This window comes from Drosophila sulfurigaster, chromosome 2R (genome assembly GCF_023558435.1).
Source record: "Drosophila sulfurigaster albostrigata strain 15112-1811.04 chromosome 2R, ASM2355843v2, whole genome shotgun sequence".
In the NCBI taxonomy this organism is placed as follows: domain Eukaryota; kingdom Metazoa; phylum Arthropoda; class Insecta; order Diptera; family Drosophilidae; genus Drosophila; species Drosophila sulfurigaster.
In genome coordinates, this window is record NC_084882.1 from 35422972 (window position 1) to 35442422 (window position 19451).

At 42.3% G+C, this 19451-nt stretch overlaps 5 protein-coding genes across 5 annotated transcripts; 3 read left to right on the plus strand and 2 right to left on the minus strand.

Annotated features, from left to right (window-relative positions):
- The first annotated feature begins 55 nt into the window (after positions 1–55).
- Positions 56–2739, plus strand: LOC133839286 (exocyst complex component 5). The gene is given in 7 exon segments (XM_062270711.1): positions 56–188; positions 247–1151; positions 1277–1448; positions 1450–1566; positions 1569–2057; positions 2111–2428; positions 2490–2739. Coding segments are annotated over 7 exon segments (2133 nt in total). The 5' UTR covers positions 56–155; the 3' UTR covers positions 2589–2739.
- A 232-nt stretch (positions 2740–2971) lies between these two features.
- LOC133839296 (NPC intracellular cholesterol transporter 2 homolog a) lies at positions 2972–6717 on the plus strand. Its single transcript, XM_062270721.1, has 4 exons — positions 2972–3268; positions 5094–5201; positions 6256–6425; positions 6505–6717. The coding sequence occupies exons 1-4, from the start codon at positions 3124–3126 to the stop codon at positions 6589–6591; spliced, it is 510 nt and encodes a 169-aa protein (XP_062126705.1). The 5' UTR covers positions 2972–3123; the 3' UTR covers positions 6592–6717.
- A 658-nt stretch (positions 6718–7375) lies between these two features.
- Positions 7376–15390, plus strand: LOC133836594 (anosmin-1). Its single transcript, XM_062267175.1, is given in 8 exon segments — positions 7376–7518; positions 11934–12647; positions 12716–12834; positions 12894–13090; positions 13462–13838; positions 13957–13972; positions 13974–14024; positions 15032–15390. Coding segments are annotated over 7 exon segments (1563 nt in total). The 5' UTR covers positions 7376–7518; positions 11934–12027; the 3' UTR covers positions 15215–15390.
- LOC133836595 (serine--tRNA synthetase-like protein Slimp) lies at positions 15356–16872 on the minus strand. The gene is given in 2 exon segments (XM_062267176.1): positions 15356–16351; positions 16353–16872. Coding segments are annotated over 2 exon segments (1392 nt in total). The 5' UTR covers positions 16773–16872; the 3' UTR covers positions 15356–15379.
- A 344-nt stretch (positions 16873–17216) lies between these two features.
- LOC133837864 (mitogen-activated protein kinase p38a) lies at positions 17217–18907 on the minus strand. Its single transcript, XM_062268766.1, has one exon. It carries the CDS (start codon positions 18522–18524, stop codon positions 17430–17432), a length of 1095 nt encoding a protein of 364 aa, XP_062124750.1. The 5' UTR covers positions 18525–18907; the 3' UTR covers positions 17217–17429.
- Between the last annotated feature and the right edge of the window lie 544 nt (positions 18908–19451).

The window sequence follows — 19451 nt, forward strand, 5'->3', positions numbered from 1 at the left end:
TTGTCAACATTAAAAAAGTATGACCAGCTGTTAAGCGCAACAGTTGACAGGCGCTGCCATCGTACAAAGTCAACGCAGAGTTGGCAGCACCGCCAACAGCTGTTTCACAGTTGAGTAAGAAGCAGCAGTGAAAACGCCTATTAAACACAAATAAAATGTTGTCACAATATATGGAAGAGTTTGAACAGGTAAAAATGAATTTTAACTATACCTACAAGCAACTCACCTGTCGCTTGACCCTATTAGGAGCCCTTTGAAGTGGGCGAGTTCATTGAACGCCTCACCTGGCGCACCAACAACGAATTGCAGAACAGCGAAGACTTCAATCCGGGGGCTCTTCACGACACTTTCATTCAGACGATCAAAGATCTCAAGATACTACAGGAGAAGCAGCAAAGTAAATGCGAACGCCTCGAGGAATCGCTACGCCAGGAACAGGACTCGCATGCCGAGAAAGTCACCAAGCTGCAGGAGCGCCATCAAACTGCCATCGATTGGTTTGGCCAGCTGGATGAAAAGATCAACTCGGTGGCTGACAAAATAATGCATCTTGGCGAGCAGCTGGAGAATGTGAATACGCCACGCAGTCGCTCGGTGGAGGCACAAAAGCTGCTCAGCTACATGTCCGAATTTCTGATGGCCGGTCCGGTGATAGTCAACGATATATTCACCGATCCGCAGCGTCTCAACGAATCAGCGGATGTGATACAAAAGTTGTATGCAATATCACAGGATTTACCGCCAGGCAACTTTGCCGAGTCGAAGCGAAAGATCGAAAAGAAATACGATGAAGTGGAGCGTCGTCTGATCGAGGAATTTGCCACTGCCCAGAAGTGCGAGGATATTGAACGCATGAAGTCCTTGGCCCAAATTCTGTCCCAGTTCAAAGGTTACACACAGTGTGTGGATGCCTATATTGAACAGAGTCAAATGCAGCCTTACAGTGGAAAGGATATCTTCGTTGGCATCGTGCCCATGTGCAAGCATCATTACGATATCATCAAAAAGGTGTTTGCCAATCCGCAGCAGGTCATGTCCAAGTTCATACTGAACATCTATCAGCTGAAACTGCATCAGTATGCGATGACCAAGCTGGAGGACAAGAAGGACGAGGAGAAGTATCTGCGCACGCTCTATGAGCTGTATTCACGGTGAGTTGTAGTAAACCTTAAAATATTTCTAAGTGGTTCGTGTCTTCAGTAAGCACTGGTTGAAATGCTTGCTATGGTTTGTGTCTCAGCTGAAACCTATTCTAAATTCCTGCTCTCTATTGCAGCACGTTGAAGTTGTCCAGCGATCTGCAGGTTTACATGTCCACCATCGATGATGACTTGCTGCAGAAACTGACACAACAAATCTTTATGAAGAATCTCGCCGGCTATGCTGAGATCGAGATGCGTTGCCTCACCGCCAAGTGTTCGTCGGAGCTGGAGAAGTTCTATGCCAGCAAAAAAGCATCAGAAGACACAGACCACCAAAGGCTTTAGGCGCAACATGGAGGTGCTGATTGCCACCAAGGCCAACATCAACATTGCAGTCATCGAGGATTATGGTGGCGAAACGTTTCTCTCTCCGAGGAGCTGGCCATCAATATGCTGCAGGAGGCTAAAGCGTGTCTCAAGCGCTGTCGTCTGCTTTCCAATGAGACCGAGCTGCCAGGCAATGCAATCAAGTTGAATGACATTTTACTGCGTTTCCTGATGCACGAGCATGTCGACTACGCCTTGGAGTTGGGATTGCAGGCGGTGCCTTTGGCCGAGGGCAAAGTATTTCCCCAGCTGTATTTCTTTGATGTGGTGCAAAAGACAAACATCATAGTGCATCTGCTGGACAAGCTGTGCAATACATCGGTTATTCCTTGTGTGAGCAATACGCCCAAATACTCGGACTATGTGTTCAAGAAGCGCATACTGATGGAACAAATCGAAACGAAGCTGGATCAGGGTCTGGATCGTTCCATAAGTGCAGTCATTGGATGGGTAAAGGTTTATCTTCAATACGAGCAGAAGAAGACGGACTACAAACCCGAAACCGATGTGGATACCATCTCCTCTGCAGTGAGTTATAAAATCTTCCAATCTTATGCTTTTATTTATAAACTCTTCGACAGGCTTGTTTGCAAGTTGTGCAGAATTTGCAGCCTGTAATTGTGCAGATTAAGAAATGCGTCGATGGCGAAAATCTGCAGAACGTGCTGACTGAGTTTGGAACACGACTCCATCGCATCATCTACGATCATTTGCAGACGATGCAATTCAACACGGCGGGCGCCATGTGCGCCATTTGTGATGTCAACGAGTATCGCAAGTGTATCAGAGACTTGGACAGTCCACTGGTGACTCAGCTCTTTGATATACTTCATGCTCTGTGCAATTTGCTGCTGGTGAAGCCGCAGAACCTTCAAGAGGTCTGCACAGGCGATACGCTGGTGAGTCGTCATTGTGTTTTGTGTATTTTTTTTTTATCTACAATTGTCTAATATTTCACAGAATTATCTGGACAAGTCGGTGGTGCGTCAATTCATACAACTGCGCACCGATTTTCGCATCATCAAGAACACCAACTATCTGAAGGGGATCATCGAGTAGTAGTAGATGGATGGAATTGGGCGCAGATACTGCTGAATCACCACATTCCCCCCTACCCCTCTAAATTTACTACGCTGTGTACTAATTTATATTATTAAGCATTTCGTGTTTGCACTTTCAATTAAACTCAAGTGCTTGAGACACTCATTCTTTGTTTTATCTATCACATCTTCTACATCATTCTTGTTTATGGTATTTATAGCTATCTTTTTTGTGTGGCCCAATAATATTATCAGTTTCTGGTTGTGACTTCCCATTCCCCCAATCAGTTGGCTCCCTGCAATAAATCAAAGTTTATTGTTTAAGTGTACACAAATTATTTGCTCGCTACCCATATCAAAAACCACCAATTGGTTCAACATTGCTTTTGGCCAATATCAGCAATATCAGTCAACTGTGAGCCGTGGAGCAAAGCGTAACACACATCCCCCATCAAAAAAGGAGGCAACGTTTTGTTTTGTTATTGTTGAAGTCCCAAAATCAACATTATTTGAAGTTATTTCAATCGTTTAATCAACATTTGATTGCTGCAGCCATGCGCGGCTACTTTGTTTACTACCTCAAAATACTTTGGGCCATTTGCTTAATTGCCCAATCGGTCGCAAGTGCCATAAAGATCTCTCGGGATGATGCATATAAGAAACTCTTGTCGCTCGCCTCTCTGCCATTTGAGGACTGCGGTGAGTACGTAGTTTCTTCACCTTATCTACTTAAGTATTATGTTTTTTTTCGGGGAATAAATCTTCCATTTGGAAAGTCCATTTAGCTCTAACTGGTTCCTATAGCACTCGAGAAAATAATTTATTAATTTCGCTTACTCCAAAAATGAGTCATTTATTGCTGGATTACTTTGCAAATTTACTACAAATACTAATTATAGTTATATTTATAGACTTAAACTTTGCTTTCAATATTTCATAATTTATTATAGAACACAAAAAAGACTTTTGAAAGTTAAATCTGATACAAATATAAGCCAAGACTAATTAAAATTGCATCATCTTAAAATCTTCTTCTATCATTAGCGATCTATTAATTTTTTGCTGCTTCTGTGTTAATGATCTTCAATATCTTGTGTTCAGCCTCTAAATTACACACTACTTATAAATTGATAGAAGACACTATCGACAATCTCTGATAGTGGTCGAATAACGAGACATTAATCAGTGTCAAAAAGTGTGTATTGAGAAAGTCGACAATTCATAGAGCTGAAATTGCCAAATAAAACGGGTTTTTTCTCCATTGATAATAATTAAATGTATACTAAATCAATCAAAATTGGCAAGTTTTACTACTCATATCAGTTGCAGCAATTCTTGTATCATCATTACGTTAGGTTTTTATACCCGCTACCCATAGGGTAGAAGGGTATTATAACTTTGAGCAGGCAGGAAATGTATGTAACAGGTAGAAGGAGGCATCTCCGACCCTGTAAAGTATATATATTCTTGATCAGCGTCAACAGCCGAGACGTTCTAGCCATATCCGTCTGTCCGTCCGTCCGTATGAAACACTGGATCTCAGAGACTATAAGAGATAGAGCTATCATTCTTTTCGACAACATTTGTTACAGATCAAGTTTGTTTCACATTTTTGCCACGCCCCTTCCGCCCCGCAAATCAAAAAAATCTAATAACAAGCGTAATTTTAAAGCTAGAGTTTCGAATTTTGGTATATATAATAATTACTATAGTATTTATGATTTCTGAAAATTTGGTTGCGATCAGATAAAAATTGTCAAAGTCATTAAAGAAATACTTGTGTATGGGCTACCTACTTACTAGCGGTCTTAGTTGCTTTGGCTGACAATCTGGTACATTGTGTCGTCTATGGTATATTTTGAATGAGGTACTATATCGATATACCACATATACCTTTTGGTATATTTTTAGAATTTTTGTATATTCGTATATTTTGAGAAAAATACCGCAAAATATATTTCTTTTATTCAAAATGGGTAGCGGGTATCTCACAGTCGAGTACACTCGACTGTAACTTTCTTACTTGTTTCGTTTTGTTTGCTAATGATGAGTCCATTTATTATAAAAGAGTGTAAATTGCATAAAGGATATTGCATAAAACTATTTCTTATCTATTATATGACTTTCTACGTATCGAATAGAATGTTTGATGGTCTTAAATAGATGAGAAATAATCCCCTAAAAATTAAAGTAAATAATAATATAACGCAAATGATGCTTAAATAAACTTGACAAGGAATCTTAGGCATTAAACTAGATTATCGATAATTATAATCAACAAAATGGCGCCTTCAATGGATCCCCAAATAAGCGCCCCTAGATTTCGTGTCGGCATTGAGGCGTATCATTATTATTATGCACAGAATGCACGTACGAAACTTGTAAACAAGTTGAAAGAATTCACGAATCGCAAAGTATATAAAATGCCTATATACTATATGTGATATGGACAAACGTTAATTATTAGAAATGCATTTGTTTATAAGTATGTTTAATCTCTGTGGCGAATTTGGCTTCTTTGCAGGTTCCGAGTATAAAGTGAACTACCTGAACATCGACAGCTGTACAAAGGTGCCCTGTTCCATGGCTCGCGATTCGACCGTTAAGGTTACGGTGCTCTTCGATGATAATGGTAAGCGCTGCTGCTGCTGATAAGAAGCCTCCGTCGTCGGCGTCCGTCTGTGCATTCAAATTCGTTTTGGCAAAGACTCAGACTATAGTCGGAGTACTCGGAAACAGAAAGAGCTCCACGATGGACGAAAAAATGTGCTGACTTGCTCAAGTGACACGAGGGGAGAAGTGAGTGGTCAACGGATGGGGAAGTGGGGGAAGCGGCGCCGAGAAGGGGAAGTCATCGTGTGAACCGACGACGACGATTGCGATAACTCGTTGTTGTTGTTGTTGTTCGTGTTGTTGTTGTGCGCGTCATAAAAATAAAATAATTGATCAAAGAGGCGTGTAAATCAAAATAATACCAGCAATTTCACATTATATGACTTCATTTATGACACACACTATGCGTAGTAGAATACACATACCTACACACACAAGTATTTCTTGAATGTATACAATAAATCGGGGCAATGGACGTAGATATCTCTCTCTATATATGTTTAGATGCAGACTACCTTTCTTTACTACTGCAATGATCTCAACAGTCGTTCAAGCTGCCATTGATAACGTGCTCGAGGATTTTCCAGCTATAAATAGAATATAAACCGCTTAACTGTCTTTTGATTATTCGATTATTTGTGCCACATTCTGCACACTGGCCCAATGAAACTGCGGGAGAGAGACAGAGAGAGACAGAGAGAGAGAGAGAGAGAGAGAGAGAACCCGAAACTGATAAACACCTTGAACAAATTATTGACTATGTATTGCGATCAATGTTTTCAAATCTTGAGCACCAATTAATCAAATTTCATTAGAACTTAGTAGACGTATCAGTAATTAAATGCACAGTGAATACTGACTAAGTACTTTTAAATATTCGAAGAGCTAACTATTGGATTCGACATTAAAAACTATAAAATTTTGAATGGGTATGAAATCAATCAAATTTCTAAACAAACTTACTAGTGATTAAAAAATATAACATTTAATAATTAATTTTAATTTTCTCTTAATATCCATTCATTACTCCTCAACTTAAATGCATGCGAATCTTTCCTTTCCTTTTTCACCAGGCAGTGGAGTGACTTTTCTGAAGCACGAAGTGCGCTGGGTGTTCACCTATGTGAAGAGCAATGCAGCAATCACTCCCGACCCTTGTGATGGCGACCACAACTGCTTACTGAATGTGAATGATGGCAAAAGCTATTGGGCCAACATCTTTGTGAATAAGACTTTGCCACTGGTAAGCTAGTAGTAAAACTACTCGATAATTATCTAATTGGAGTGTAATCTAATATCGAGTGTTTCTCATTCATTCATAGATGAGCGGCAGCATGCTGTGGGAGGCAAAGAACGAAAAAAATGAAAATCTCATCTGCTTTGAGGTGCCCGTGGTAATTACAGCTTAATTACTCACACAAATATATTACTTATGATACAGATATGCCTTAGTATGTGTGTGTGAAGATGCATACAAATGCATATTTATGATACTTATGTAAAAATAAATTAATTGGTGCATGCAAAAACAATAACAAGTGTTCTTCGTCTAGCTAAAGCACATGCCTCCCACATGCAGACACTTTGTATACGATTGCGTATACGTATGCATGCATGTGTGTGTGCGTCCTTTAATGAAACTCTGAATGAATGGGAATGGGGAAAGACGACGATGCAGGAGCGGAGCATAACACACATAAATAAATAATGCGATCTTTTGTTTTTGGGCGAAGCGACACAATTGGAGCACGTTCATTCGTGAGAGAGCCCCCGAAACGAACGAACGACAAACCAAACCGAATCGAGCCGAAGGCGAAAGCGAGCGCACTTCGTGTATCGGGCGAGTGAACGTTTTTGTGTGCGCTCGTTTTTGTTCGTTCGGCTTTTCAGCATCCAGATGCATTGCAATTGGCTGCTGTTCGCGCGCCGTTCAGTGTGTCAGTCAGTCTTTGTGGGTGCAACGGAACGGTCACTCGGTCGGTAACGACGCGCTTCGCTTCGCTTTGGGGATCGTGCATGCAAATCGTTGCGACTAAATTAAATAATAACTCGCGATCGTATCGATTCCCAAGCACATTCAAGGGTCGCGACATTCCGGCTCCGTCTTAAGCGCGCTTTCTTTGTCGGGTGGTGCGGCACCACTCTAGGTGGTTGCCACTGTGCGTCAAGTGTAAGTACAACGAAAAAACTAAAACAACAAAAGCTAAACTAAAAACACAAAAAAAAACACAAGAAGAAAAAAAAAATGTTTTGCTCGGCTCGTTTGGTTGCCATTTGCGCAATTTGGTCGGCGTAAAATGAGATTGCCTTCGTGCTAATTGCGGCAATCGGTGGGGGTAAGTACTGAGTACTGAGTAGTGTGTGTGGGGCTGGGGGCAGGAGTTGGGGAGCTATGGATGGGGATGGTGACATGCAACGCATATAGTCTTACCCAGGGCAAAGTCGTCATTGTCATACCCTGCACACAGCGACACATCGGAAGTAACGTGGCACCCAACTCGTATCCAATGCCCCAAATCCGAAACCGAACCCGATCCCCAAGAGAACGTTCTCTCTGCCCCGATGTATAGCCTAGAATTTGAAACCCATTCGTGTCCATTCCCAGCTCAGCTAAATGCCCAAATGGATTAGCTTTCAGTACACAAAAGTGAGGCAAGCAGAGAGAGAAGCCGTAAATTGTTAGGAAAGCGTTTGTTTCTTCCCTATACACACACACGGTGCAAGAAATTTGCCGCGACAATCAAATTAAAAATGCTGTAATACCTTGTAAAGTGTTGTAATACCATGAAAGCTGCTGGCATTAAATAAGTAGGTTGTTTTGCATGCCTTCTTTTTTGTTAGTTGCGTGAGAGTAGTTTTTTTTATAAAAGTAATTAAAATGAAATGGTTTATCTTTAGGTTTCCTCAATTGTTCTATTAGTTTAGGTTCGAAAGATCCTCAACATTCTTATAATCTTAATGCATTATGAGAGAGATCTTCACTTAATTTATTTAAGCAGCACAGATATTACGGGCAAACTTGAATCCTAAAACTGAAATTTAAGAGTTCTAATTCAATAAATTAGAAATATTCACGATCAGTACTTTTGAAGAGCAAAAAACACATTTTAACCAGAAAGAATTTAATAACTTTTTTATTACCGTTTATTCGGGTTTTACCTTTAGGCAAGAATTAATGTAAAATTATAGCTATTAAAACTGTATTAAATTCAGATTGTAGATTGCCATAATTTAGCGAATAAATGTATGCAAATTAACAGAGCATTCGCAATTCGTATAGTCAGCAATTTGTTAATGCCCGCCTCCCCCTGTTCCGTAGTTTGCTTTGCTCTTCTTTGGGGTTTACTTAAACGTAAACACTTTTTTATGTGCGAGACTGCCACTGCACTTGAGGAGCAAAAGCCACAGCAACAATGCGTTGAGGATGACGATGACGCTGCTTCTGCTGCTGCTGCAGTAGTAGCTACTCTTCTTCTTACTCTTACTGTTGCTGCTGCTGTTGTTGTTGTTGCTGTTGGTCAAAGTGTTAAACGATTTGCATCATATTACACACTGTTGTTGATGCTTCGGTGGTTTGGCCATTGTCGCCCAGTGCCAGAGTCGCTGTCGCCGTTGACGTTGACTTCGCAGCTGACGTCGCAGCCTGAGGCTATTGTGCTAAGCTGCGAAGAACGCTGAAAAGGAAGGGGGAAAATGGAGGGGATAGAGGGGAGGCAGCACTACCACCAACGATTTATCATAGCAGCAGCAGCAGCGACGCAACGTCAACGAAATCGATCCGGATCTGTTAGGCTCCGCTCTCTTCTGCTCTCTTTTGCGCTCGCTCTCTCTCTCCTCTCTTTGAAGCTCAGTCAGTTATGCGTGTGTGTGTGAGTGTGTGTGCAGCATAAAAAGTAATTTTGAATTTTTGAATCGTTAAAAGCAATTAATTGCCACTACGCAGCGGCAGCCAAGCAGGCAGACAGCCCGACAACCAAACCAGACAGACAGTCAGCCAAGAGCAGGCAGCCATCCTGGCTAGCAGCGAGCAGTGAGCAGCGAGAGCTGAGAGCACCGACTGCCCCCCATTCCATGCAATTCCATGCCATGCCATTCCATGGGTTGCCGCCGCCATGTGACAGCTTTGCCAGCCAGCCAAGCAGCCAGCTTTACTGCCCAATTTTGTTGCAAATTTTTGCTTTCCGCGGAACTTGCTGCATTTCATCTTGTTGTCATCAGTCGCAGCCGCAACCGCAGCAGAAGCAGAAGCAGCATCTTCTGCCGCCGTCGATCGTCGCACATTCATTTGTCGCTTAATGTCCCTCAGTTGGACCGCAGCAACCCCCGCTTACCGTCCCGCTATCCAACAGTTTGTCAGTCGTTGTCTGTTCTGTTTGCTGCCCCCTTCTTCATACTCCTGCTGCTGCTGATGCTGCATTGACTTCACCCAGAGTGTCTGTATCTGTATCGTCTTGGCATGTGCGGCATCTGCTGGCTGGGCTTCTGTGATGAGATCTCTCGGTGTGCCTGTGAATCTGGTGACATCCACTTGCATGCGCACATTCATCGTCCACGTCGTTGCCGCTTTTTTTCTTCTCTTTTTTTAATACCCGGCTATGCTATGGGAAGATGGGTGTTATAGCTTGGTGAAACAGCCAAAAGCAGATTGTATAAAGTCTTTATGCTGTTCTCTCCTAGCTTTAGATACCAAACTTAGCTAAAAATACCGAAGAATATAGGAACTAATTCAATATAGGAATAATATTTGGTTATTCCTAAGGAAATGCTTAATGACATACAGAGGAAAAGTCAGTTACGTCTAGAATTTGGACGTTTAATGATGCTATTCTGTCTTAGACACTCATATATCTAAAACTTTAGTAGCTTTAGACACCAAACTTATACAAAAATACCAAAGAATATAGGAACTAATTCAATATGGGAATAATATTTGGTTATTCTCAAGGAAATGCCTAATGACATACAGAGGAAAAGTCAGTTACGGCTAGAATTTTGATGCTTAATGATGCTGTTCTGTCTTAGACACTCAAATATCTAATTCTTTAGCAGCTTTAGATACCAAATTTAGACAAAAATACTGAAGAACAAAGGAACAAATTCAATACAGAAATAATATTTTATATCTGTGACCCACAGAAGAAAGTTCAAAACTATTATAATTTTATATATGTATGAAAATTTGAATAGGAAATTAAGCGAAGTGTAGTGAAACAATTTTGATAATAATGAATCGTATTTGGTTTGCCACTAGAACTTATTTTTCAAAATATCAGTACCTGGTATTTCAAAGTCAATCACACTTGTCGGCAGCTTACTTACTTGTTTTTTTGTTGTGCTTCTTTTTGCTGCACATTCACACGCAACAACAACAAACACACACTCGCACACACACATTTGCACACTCGCCATCGAGCTAACCATAAAACATTAGTTTCCCATTTGCGTGCTAAATACCCTATGTATGGCTCGACTTGGCCAAAAGGTTTGCTTTGGCTAAGCTGGCTAAGCGATCGCTCGACTCGAGGAATGCGGTTGCACTCCACAGATCTTCTCCTGCTCCAGCAGCAGCCACAACAGCAAACAGCAGCAATTGGCATTGCAATTGCATTCCCAACTCTTCTCTGCTCCTCTTTGTCAGCTCAGCTATCAGTATAATTATGTATGTATTTAGAGCTAAATTAACTCGAACTTGCAGAGATCACTTATGTGTCCATTCGAGGGCAGCTGCCTAGAGATTACCTTATGTAGTCTCGGTATACAGATGAGAATGTTTTCTAATAAAAGACAAAAAAAAAAACACAGCCTATAATCAAACTAATGGTTATTCCAAGTAATAAATTTATCTGAAAAGCCTCAAAGATTATTGCTATAAAGAAAGGAGAGCTTTAAAATGTTGAAGACGTCAAATATACGGTATATGATAGAATAAGGAACTGCGATCGAGAGAAGCAGGGAATCGAAAGATACTTTCAGTATAGAAGAAGATACAATATACAATTATTGACTCTTTAAATATGACAGTTCTTAGTCATAAGTATCTTTGATAAGTACAGAAAGTATCCATCCAAAGTTCATAGGAACTATTTAAGGATTAGAGATATTTAGTACAAATCAGAAAAGATTACTGTACAAACGGGACAAGAAATAAGAATCTTATAGATAGAAAATCTATACTTCAAAGTCACAACAATCTTCTCATTGCTTAGATAGTATCTATCAATCAGCCTATCAACTATTTGTGCTTGAGAATGTTTGAGGCTCTGGCTCTGACTACCCGCTGTGCAGGGTATCATTGAGGTCAGGCATTGGGGGAAACTATGCGCTGCTCTGGCAGTTAGTCTATCTGTCCGTGGGTCCGTCTGTCCGGCTGGCCGTTGCGTTCATGGCACGCACCGTGATGCGCGCTTTGAAGTCCTGTCAAGCACTTGAGATACATTTATGTATTTTTGCATTTTCATTGCTTGCACTGCGGCTGAGGGGCGCAGCGAGAAGCGGGGAGCAAGAGCGGGGCCAAAGAATGATTAGTTAGTTGGTCAGGCAAGCAGGCACACTCAAAGAAGGGGGGAGCAAATGGAGGGGGAAGCACGCAGAAATGGAATAAACCGGTTGGAGTGATCGGGCGATCCTTCAGCATAATCAACATACATGCTGTTAATTATGAATGCACGGGGAATGCCGCAAGAGCAAGCGAGAGGCAGAGGCAGAGGCAGCGATTGAGAGTGAGATGATCATCTGGGAAACATTATTGCAGATTGGACGATTGGCAGATTGCAGACCGATTGCAGCAGCAGAAGAAGAGGGATCAAGAGATCTAGCGACCCACCTGAAACACAACAACGAATATTATGCTGATCATGCTGGCGCTGTGCCTGACGCTCTCCCTGATGCTCGCCATGGCCAGTCACCATGGCTCCATGGTGCACTCGATGCATCAGCAACAACGCCAGCGACACGACACCACCGACATCAAGGACAAGATCATCGAGCTGCAGTGCTTGGCTCGTTGTGAGAACATCACCAGTCTATCCCATCACATTCAACTGCATCCGCAGCGCTGTTTGGAGCAGTGTCGCCTGGAACTATTGCGTGCTCCGCGCGTTGGCAGTTGTCCCAGCAGCAAGCATCTGATGCGTCAGGCGCCGCTCTCCTGCCTCGACAACTGTGCCCATGATCACGACTGCATCGAGGTGCACAAGTGCTGTGCCTCCAGCTGCGGTCCCGTTTGTGTCGAGGCTCTGGGAGTGCGGAATGCCACCCAACTGCCGCCCATCCCGAAGATCCTGCGCTACAAGCTGCCGCGCAGCCACAAGGTGGAGTTGACCATTGAGTCCTCACTGCTGCCTTATTACTTCCATGTCGAGGTGCGTTCCCACATCGGACGTCTGTTTGCGCCACGCAAACTGGGCGTCTGGCAGTCGCAACAGGTCGAGAAGATACTGGAGACGACCAACGGACGCAGCAAATTGTAGGTACTCCTAATTCTGTGCACTAAACAAGGCAGCTATAGCCTAGTTTTTCTAATCTTGCTTTCAGCATGGACATCTCATTCAACATACGTCCGGGTCGCTGGTATCAGGTGCGTGTGGCGGCTGTGAATGCTCAGGGCTTCCGCGGATACTCGCAACCCTCGCACGCTTTTACCTTGGCTAGCCGTAAGTATCCCGTTAGTAACCCCCAAAAATCTTCCTTAAGTATGCTATTTCTTCGTCAGATCCTAAGCCACCTAAGGCGCCTAATGATCTGAAGATTGTGGGCAAGCATTATGATGGTCGTAATTATATGAGTGTGAAGCTCATCTGGTGTCCCTCCAAGTCCAACCTCCCAGTGGAGAAATACAAGATCACCTGGGCGCTTTACGTACGTACCGAGGACGGTTCCCTCGTCGAGGATGAAGCCTACGTCAAGGATGTAAGTCTAAACTCTGTTGATGTTTGAACCTAATTTAAGTTGTGCTTAAAAGTGGCCTATTTAAAACTAAATTATTTAAAGAAGCAAGGTATTCGGGTTAATATCCCATTTACGATGCTAGAAGTTCGCCTTTGGGTTTCCTTGCTCCAATCATCAGTTAAATCTTTTCTTTCCCTTTGCAGACAGTTTTCCTAGTTCACTTCAATCCCTAGCTTATATGTTATAGGAATTTTAACTCTTGAATTTTGAATGCTATCAATCTTTCAGAACCAAACCTCTCCTCAGTATTCGGGTTAATTTACGATGCTAGAAGTTTGCTTTTAAGTTCCCTTGCTCCCATCATCAGCTAAATCTTTTCTTTCCCTTTGCAGACACATCAATTCGAGATCAAGAAACTGCAGGCCAACTCCTCGTATTACATCCAGGTGCAGGCCATGTCCATCAGCGGCTCGCGACGCCTCAAGTCCGAGAAGAAGGCGCTGCTGTACAACACAACGCTGCAGGCGCCAGTCGATCCACTGGGTTCGCTGCAGTGCAGCAACCTGCGTCATAGACACCACCATCAGTCGAGTAGCCAGTTCAGCGAGATCAGCTCCACTCCAACGATCTATGAGCTGGGGCTGGGACGGAGCACAACGTCCGCTGCAGAGCTGAACTCGGCGTCATTTCACTATGATGTACGTTTCCGTTTGAACCGGAAATTCGGCATGATTGTGCAGATTTTGGGCTTTCAGCCACACAAGGAGAAGTAAGTAGTGTTGTTGTTGCTGTTATATGTGATTCCCTCCCTTCCATCCTCTCGCCCCCTTACACATGTTTTTCCCATGTTGTTTACAAATAAAACATATTCGATTTCCATTTTACAGAGTCTACGAATTGTGCCCCCCAAGAAACGAATTGCGAACAACGCGAGTTCAGCGCGATTCGCGTTAAAGTAAGTTGACTATTCACTATTGACTGCATAAAGACATGGACTCCACGTCCATGCCACGAGCTAGATACGTGCCAGTGTCAGTGTCAGTGTCAATTTCAATTACAATTTTTAATTTCAATTTGTTGTCGCTGTTTTTGACACGTGAAACACGTTTGAGGGCGCCACTTGGAAATAATACTACGTTGTTAGCTAATTGCCATAGGCCAAAGACGTGGACAAAGTACCCTAGAGATCTGTATCGTACATAATTAATTGCTAGTATTTTGATTACTATCGATTTACTTTACATTGGGGGAAAGTATTTTAGATAGTGTCAATAGCTTGGACTAGGAAAGATGAGACAATTTAATAACCAATTGCAGAAAAATGCCCCAAAGTTTTAGATTATTAAAATGGCCGAACTAAGTTTTTGCCCTAAGAAGACTCCTAAGAATTCAGGCAATATCCGGAAAAGATCTATCAGAAAGATACTTTAGTGTATATTGAAGAACTAAAAGATCTAATATCAATTACATGTATCTCAACTGCTGAAAGATCCTCTGAAATTTAGAAAAATTGATAGACTATAATTTATAGTTGATAGAATAACTTAGGATACATAACAGTTGAAGACCTGAAGAGTCCTTAAGAATTCAGTCAATAGTATCCGGAAAAGATCTATCAGAGAGATACCTTAGTTTATGTATAGTGAAGAACTACAAGATCTAATACCGATTATATTTCAACTGATCAAAGAATATCTGAAGTTTAGCAAAATTGGTAGAATAACTTAAGATGCATTACAGTTGAAGAGCTGAGGAGTCCTTAAGATTATAATAAATAGTAGGCAGAAAAGCTCTATCAGAAAGATATTTTAGTATACAATAAAGAACTAAATGATCGAATACAGATTATAATGCATTCTATGGTATCTTACATATGGTTTATCGCAGTCGATATTGATTAGAAAAGCTTTAGTTAATAAACATAATTAAACTAATCACAATTTATTTTCCTCCCAATTACAGAAAGATTCGCTGGAGTTTAGCAAATTGAAGTATAACACAACTTACGTGCTGAAGGCGTTACGTCCGAGTCCGAACTCCGTGTTGGATGAGACAAGGAATGCGTTCACATTCACAACACCCAAGTGCGACAATTTCCGCAAGCGTTTTCCTAAAATGCAAATCAGATGCAGCGATCAGTCCTAGTCGATCGATGATGATGCCGCCTTCTAGACCATGAGATTATGCTAGTTTGTAAATAATTGTATCTATCGACTTAACTTTTTTTTTCTACTTATTGTTAGTTTTAAGCATTCAAGATACTCCGTAACAACAACAACAACAATAAATGTTTGCGCCACGAAGCGTTATTTATTTAAAAAGATCTTTGAACTCCTGCAGATCCTGTTCCAGCTGTGTCATGGGTTGAGGATTAGGTCTACCCAGAAGTTTGCATTTATCCAGGTCTATTCCCAGTTCGATGAGGGCAGCCAGTAATCTGGTGGTGTACAACACAGGTCCTCCGATGAGATGCAGAAAGTCGTAGTTCTTCTCCCGCCGTGAGCTGAAGAGAATGCGCTTCGAGACAAAGTCGCCGTAGTTGCTGATGCGTCCAACGCACACATAACGCTTGAGGGACGGAGCATAAACCTCGAGACTGGCACGCAAGCTCTCCGCGGGCGTCAAGCTATCAGCTGGAGCGTAAACCAGCTGGAAGGGCACATCGAGTGCCTTGTAAAAGTTAATGGCCAGATTGAGCAGCTGTTCCATTTGGGCGTCCGCTTCCTCTGCTGTCAGCGTGGCCACAAAGCTCTGCACAGCATTTGTCTGTGTGGCTGTATAAAGACTGCTATTGGGACCATAAATCAATCCCTCCTCCCGGTTGTAGCTGCGTCCACAGGCGACGTAACGCAGCGGAAGAACCGAAGGATAAATACATAGTTTAGTCATTGCCCCAAGGAAGCTCTCGAAGGCACCTCCGCCTGTTAGATACGCCACATTAAGTTTGTTTTGCAAATGCTCCTCTTTGACTTGATGGTAATCCGTCATGGGCGTGGCATTCGCCTCCAGCAGCACACAGCGCACAAAGTCCGGATTGGAGGTCTGCACAAAGTCTCCTTTGGACACCAAGTAGGAAGCCAGCGCCTGCATGGCATTGAAATCAAAGTGAGCAGCCTGCTCCATCAGATAGTACCGCTGGTTGTCGATAAAGTGCACCAGATCCTTGTGTTCCAAGTGGGAAATAAATTGTGGCTTGCTCGTTGGCAAACCATGTCGATAGATGAGTTTCTGCTGCTTGGCAGCTGGACAGTGTGGATGCAGTGCATTGGGCAGATGCAAAAAAGTCATGGATAAAATCATCCTCTATGGGATACAGTTGCTGCTTGAGCGCTTTAACATCGTTGCGCAACGCTTTGCCACGTTCCCTCAACGTTTCCAGTTGCTCAGCGGCTGCGCCTGATTTTGAAAGTGTTTTGAGCTCTTTCGATATTGCTTCACGCTCCTCGTCGAGTCGGTGCAGTTGCTCGTGATGTGTCTGATACTTGGCGAACTTGGCAAGCACCTTTTCCAGTTCAATGCCCAGTCCACGGCTGGCGATGCTTTGCTCCAAAGCGGGGCGATCGCGGAATGTGCCGGCAAAGTCTAAATACGGCTGCAGCGTCACATAGTTCTCATTTGCTTTATCGCCGGTTATATACAGTGCGGAAATGTATCGCTTATTCGAGGATAAACACGTTTTGGCTAAGCGACGTAAGCCCAGCATTGTTGCGCGTTTTCTTTTTTAAATAACAAATTTGCGAATATTTCTTTCCGCTCGGCGTTTCATAATCAGCTGTTCCTCTTTCGCGCTCACTCAGCTGAGTGACAACAGCTGAAGCGACTGTTAATATTTGTGCTGTTAGTGGTGCTGCAGTTGTTAACCAATAAACTGCTCTGTTAGCGATGCTATTGCTGTTAACCTACAACATACGCTGTTAGCGATTCTAATGTTGTTAAGCAATAACATTTGCTGTTAGCAGCAGGTTTTTTAAATTATGCTGTAACTGCCTAGATAGCCGTTCTGTTATCTGGGCCACTTTGTGGCTAAATCTAGCCATTCTTCTATATTAAGCACTCTTGCTCTTTAAATTCACCCATCACTGCTGTTGACTGACGTCATTGTTATTATTGTAATTAAGCAAAAAGATAAGTACACAACATTATGCTGCTTGTTAGTGTAAAATCGCATTTAATAAACAAAGGGATCAAACAGTAACAAAATATATACATAAACAATAAAACACAACACTAAAATATGTGACAACATCAACGTGAAACACTATTTGGTGGTTTTCTGAGTAAATTACAATAAAATTTGAACAAATTCATTTGTTTTGAAGGCAATTGTTAATACTTGACAGTCACTTCTTTGATCAGTGTTTTACTTAATGCTCTGCAAGACTTCGGCATAAGAGGGAGGAGGTTTAAAGTTGACGACTTCCTTATAGATGTACTCCTTCCACTTTTCCACCGACAAGTTCATGTCCTCGAAGCTCTGATCGTAGAGCGGCGAAGTGCGCTCATCGCTGGGATCGGAATACTTCTGCAAATACGGATGGGCCAAAGCCTGTTCCGCCGTAATACGTTTATCCGCATCCAGTTCCAACATCTTCTCCAGCAGATCCACAGCCAAAGGATTCGCGCCGGCAAAGAAGTCACTGAAATTGGTGCGTTTCATGGGGGGCAGGGAGAGGATATAGTTGCGAGCATTCTCCGAGGAGATCTTCTTCATGAAATCATCCGGCGGAGTGCCCAGCATTTCCATGATCAAATTCAGCTGATGTATGTGATCGGTACCAGGGAAGAGTGTTCTCCTAGTTATCAACTCGGCCATAATGCAACCCACCGACCAAATATCCACCGTCTGGCTGTAGTGCATCCAGTTGAGCATGATCTCAGGGGCACGATACCAGCGAGTGGCCACATAACCCGTCATTTCATTCTCTGTGGGCCGCGCCAAACCGAAGTCCAGAATGCGCAACTCGCAATCTTCATTGACCGCAATGTTCGATGGCTTCAGATCACGGTGAATGATCCCAGCACTGTGTATATACTTTAGACCCCGAAGAATCTGATAGACCAGGAACTGGACATGATCATCGGAGAGGTTCTGCATCTTGATAATGTTATTGAGATCAGCGTCCATGAGATGGGTGACAAGATAGACATGCTGGAACTCCTCCAGCGTAGCATTCGCTGCATGTGGTGGATGAAAGATGTCCAACAGACCAATAACATTCTCATGATCCATGTGCTTGAGCAGAGTGAGTTCGCGATACGTTCGCTTCGCATGCACCGTCGACTGGAAGGGACGGGAAAGCTTCTTGATGGCCACATGCATGTTCGTTCCTCTGACGTTGGCCTTGCACACCTGGCCATAGGCTCCCGATCCGACGACCTGCAATTGTTGGTACATTTCCGGCACTTCCCATTCCGTGCGATTGATGTCCAATTTGTAAAATTGTTGCGCTGCCATTTTGAGCACTTTATCAATCAATTATCAAATGAAGAACGCAATACGAATCCGAAAATAACTGATTACGTTTATCTTAAATCGGGTTTCCTGTCCCCAACCAACTATCGTCAAACAAGCAACGGCTTCTTTCCAATGGGCGGTGTACAGAACGTCTATGTGTATGTGTGCGTGTGTTTGTGTGTGATTTGACGAATCGACTGTCGTTGAGTTATGCAGTCGTTAAGTTTATTCACCAATCCTTGAGGATTAACTGTTCAATAATTGCTTATCGAAATTAGCATTTTTGTGTTTATTCCGCACTTAAAAAGAACGTGAAATTATTATCGTAATTAGCAGCGATCAGTCCATGCGTCACAGCCAGTGTATTGCAACTGTTGGCCTTTAACAAAAAAGCAAGAGTACAAGCAAAAACAATAACAATTTAACATTAAATTGAAATGTTATGTTAACAGCAAAATAGAATTATTCCATTAAAAATAGTTGCTGCTGGTAAACAAAACAATACTTTTAAAGCAATTAGATGCAGTATAGACAAAACAAATAAACAAAAATAGCAACTAGCCTTAATTAAAGTTTAAATTCAAATTGATCACTCGCTTACTGGTTCCATCAGCGTAACAGTGCCTTTTGAGTTCAACAGCGCCATTTTGAGCACTCTTTCCTGTAACGGTCGCTGTATATTTTGTGCCGCTTGTTACGTTTGAAATGGTTAATGACGTTATTCATTTATTTAAAACGTCTTTAAAACGTGGCCAATCACAGGAAATCTAAAGCAAATGAGCTGACTACAATTTGATTAACGGAAATAAACAAAGGTGAACTTTAGCTGAAGAACTTTAGCTTTGACTGGGAACTTTGTATGCAGCTGATAAGCATTTGAAGCATAATGTATCGATAATTGAATTCGATTAAATTGCGTAGCGTTGC

Excerpts from the sequence above, each read along its gene's own strand:
- LOC133839296 (XM_062270721.1), top strand. The coding sequence starts at position 3,124 with ATGCGCGGCTACTTTGTTTACTACCTCAAAATACTTTGGGCCATTTGC. Across the intron at positions 3,269-5,093 it reads TCTGCCATTTGAGGACTGCG|GTTCCGAGTATAAAGTGAAC; the intron begins GTGAGTACGTAG and ends GCTTCTTTGCAG. Across the intron at positions 5,202-6,255 it reads GGTGCTCTTCGATGATAATG|GCAGTGGAGTGACTTTTCTG; the intron begins GTAAGCGCTGCT and ends CTTTTTCACCAG.
- LOC133837864 (XM_062268766.1), bottom strand. The coding sequence starts at position 18,524 with ATGGCAGCGCAACAATTTTACAAATTGGACATCAATCGCACGGAATGG.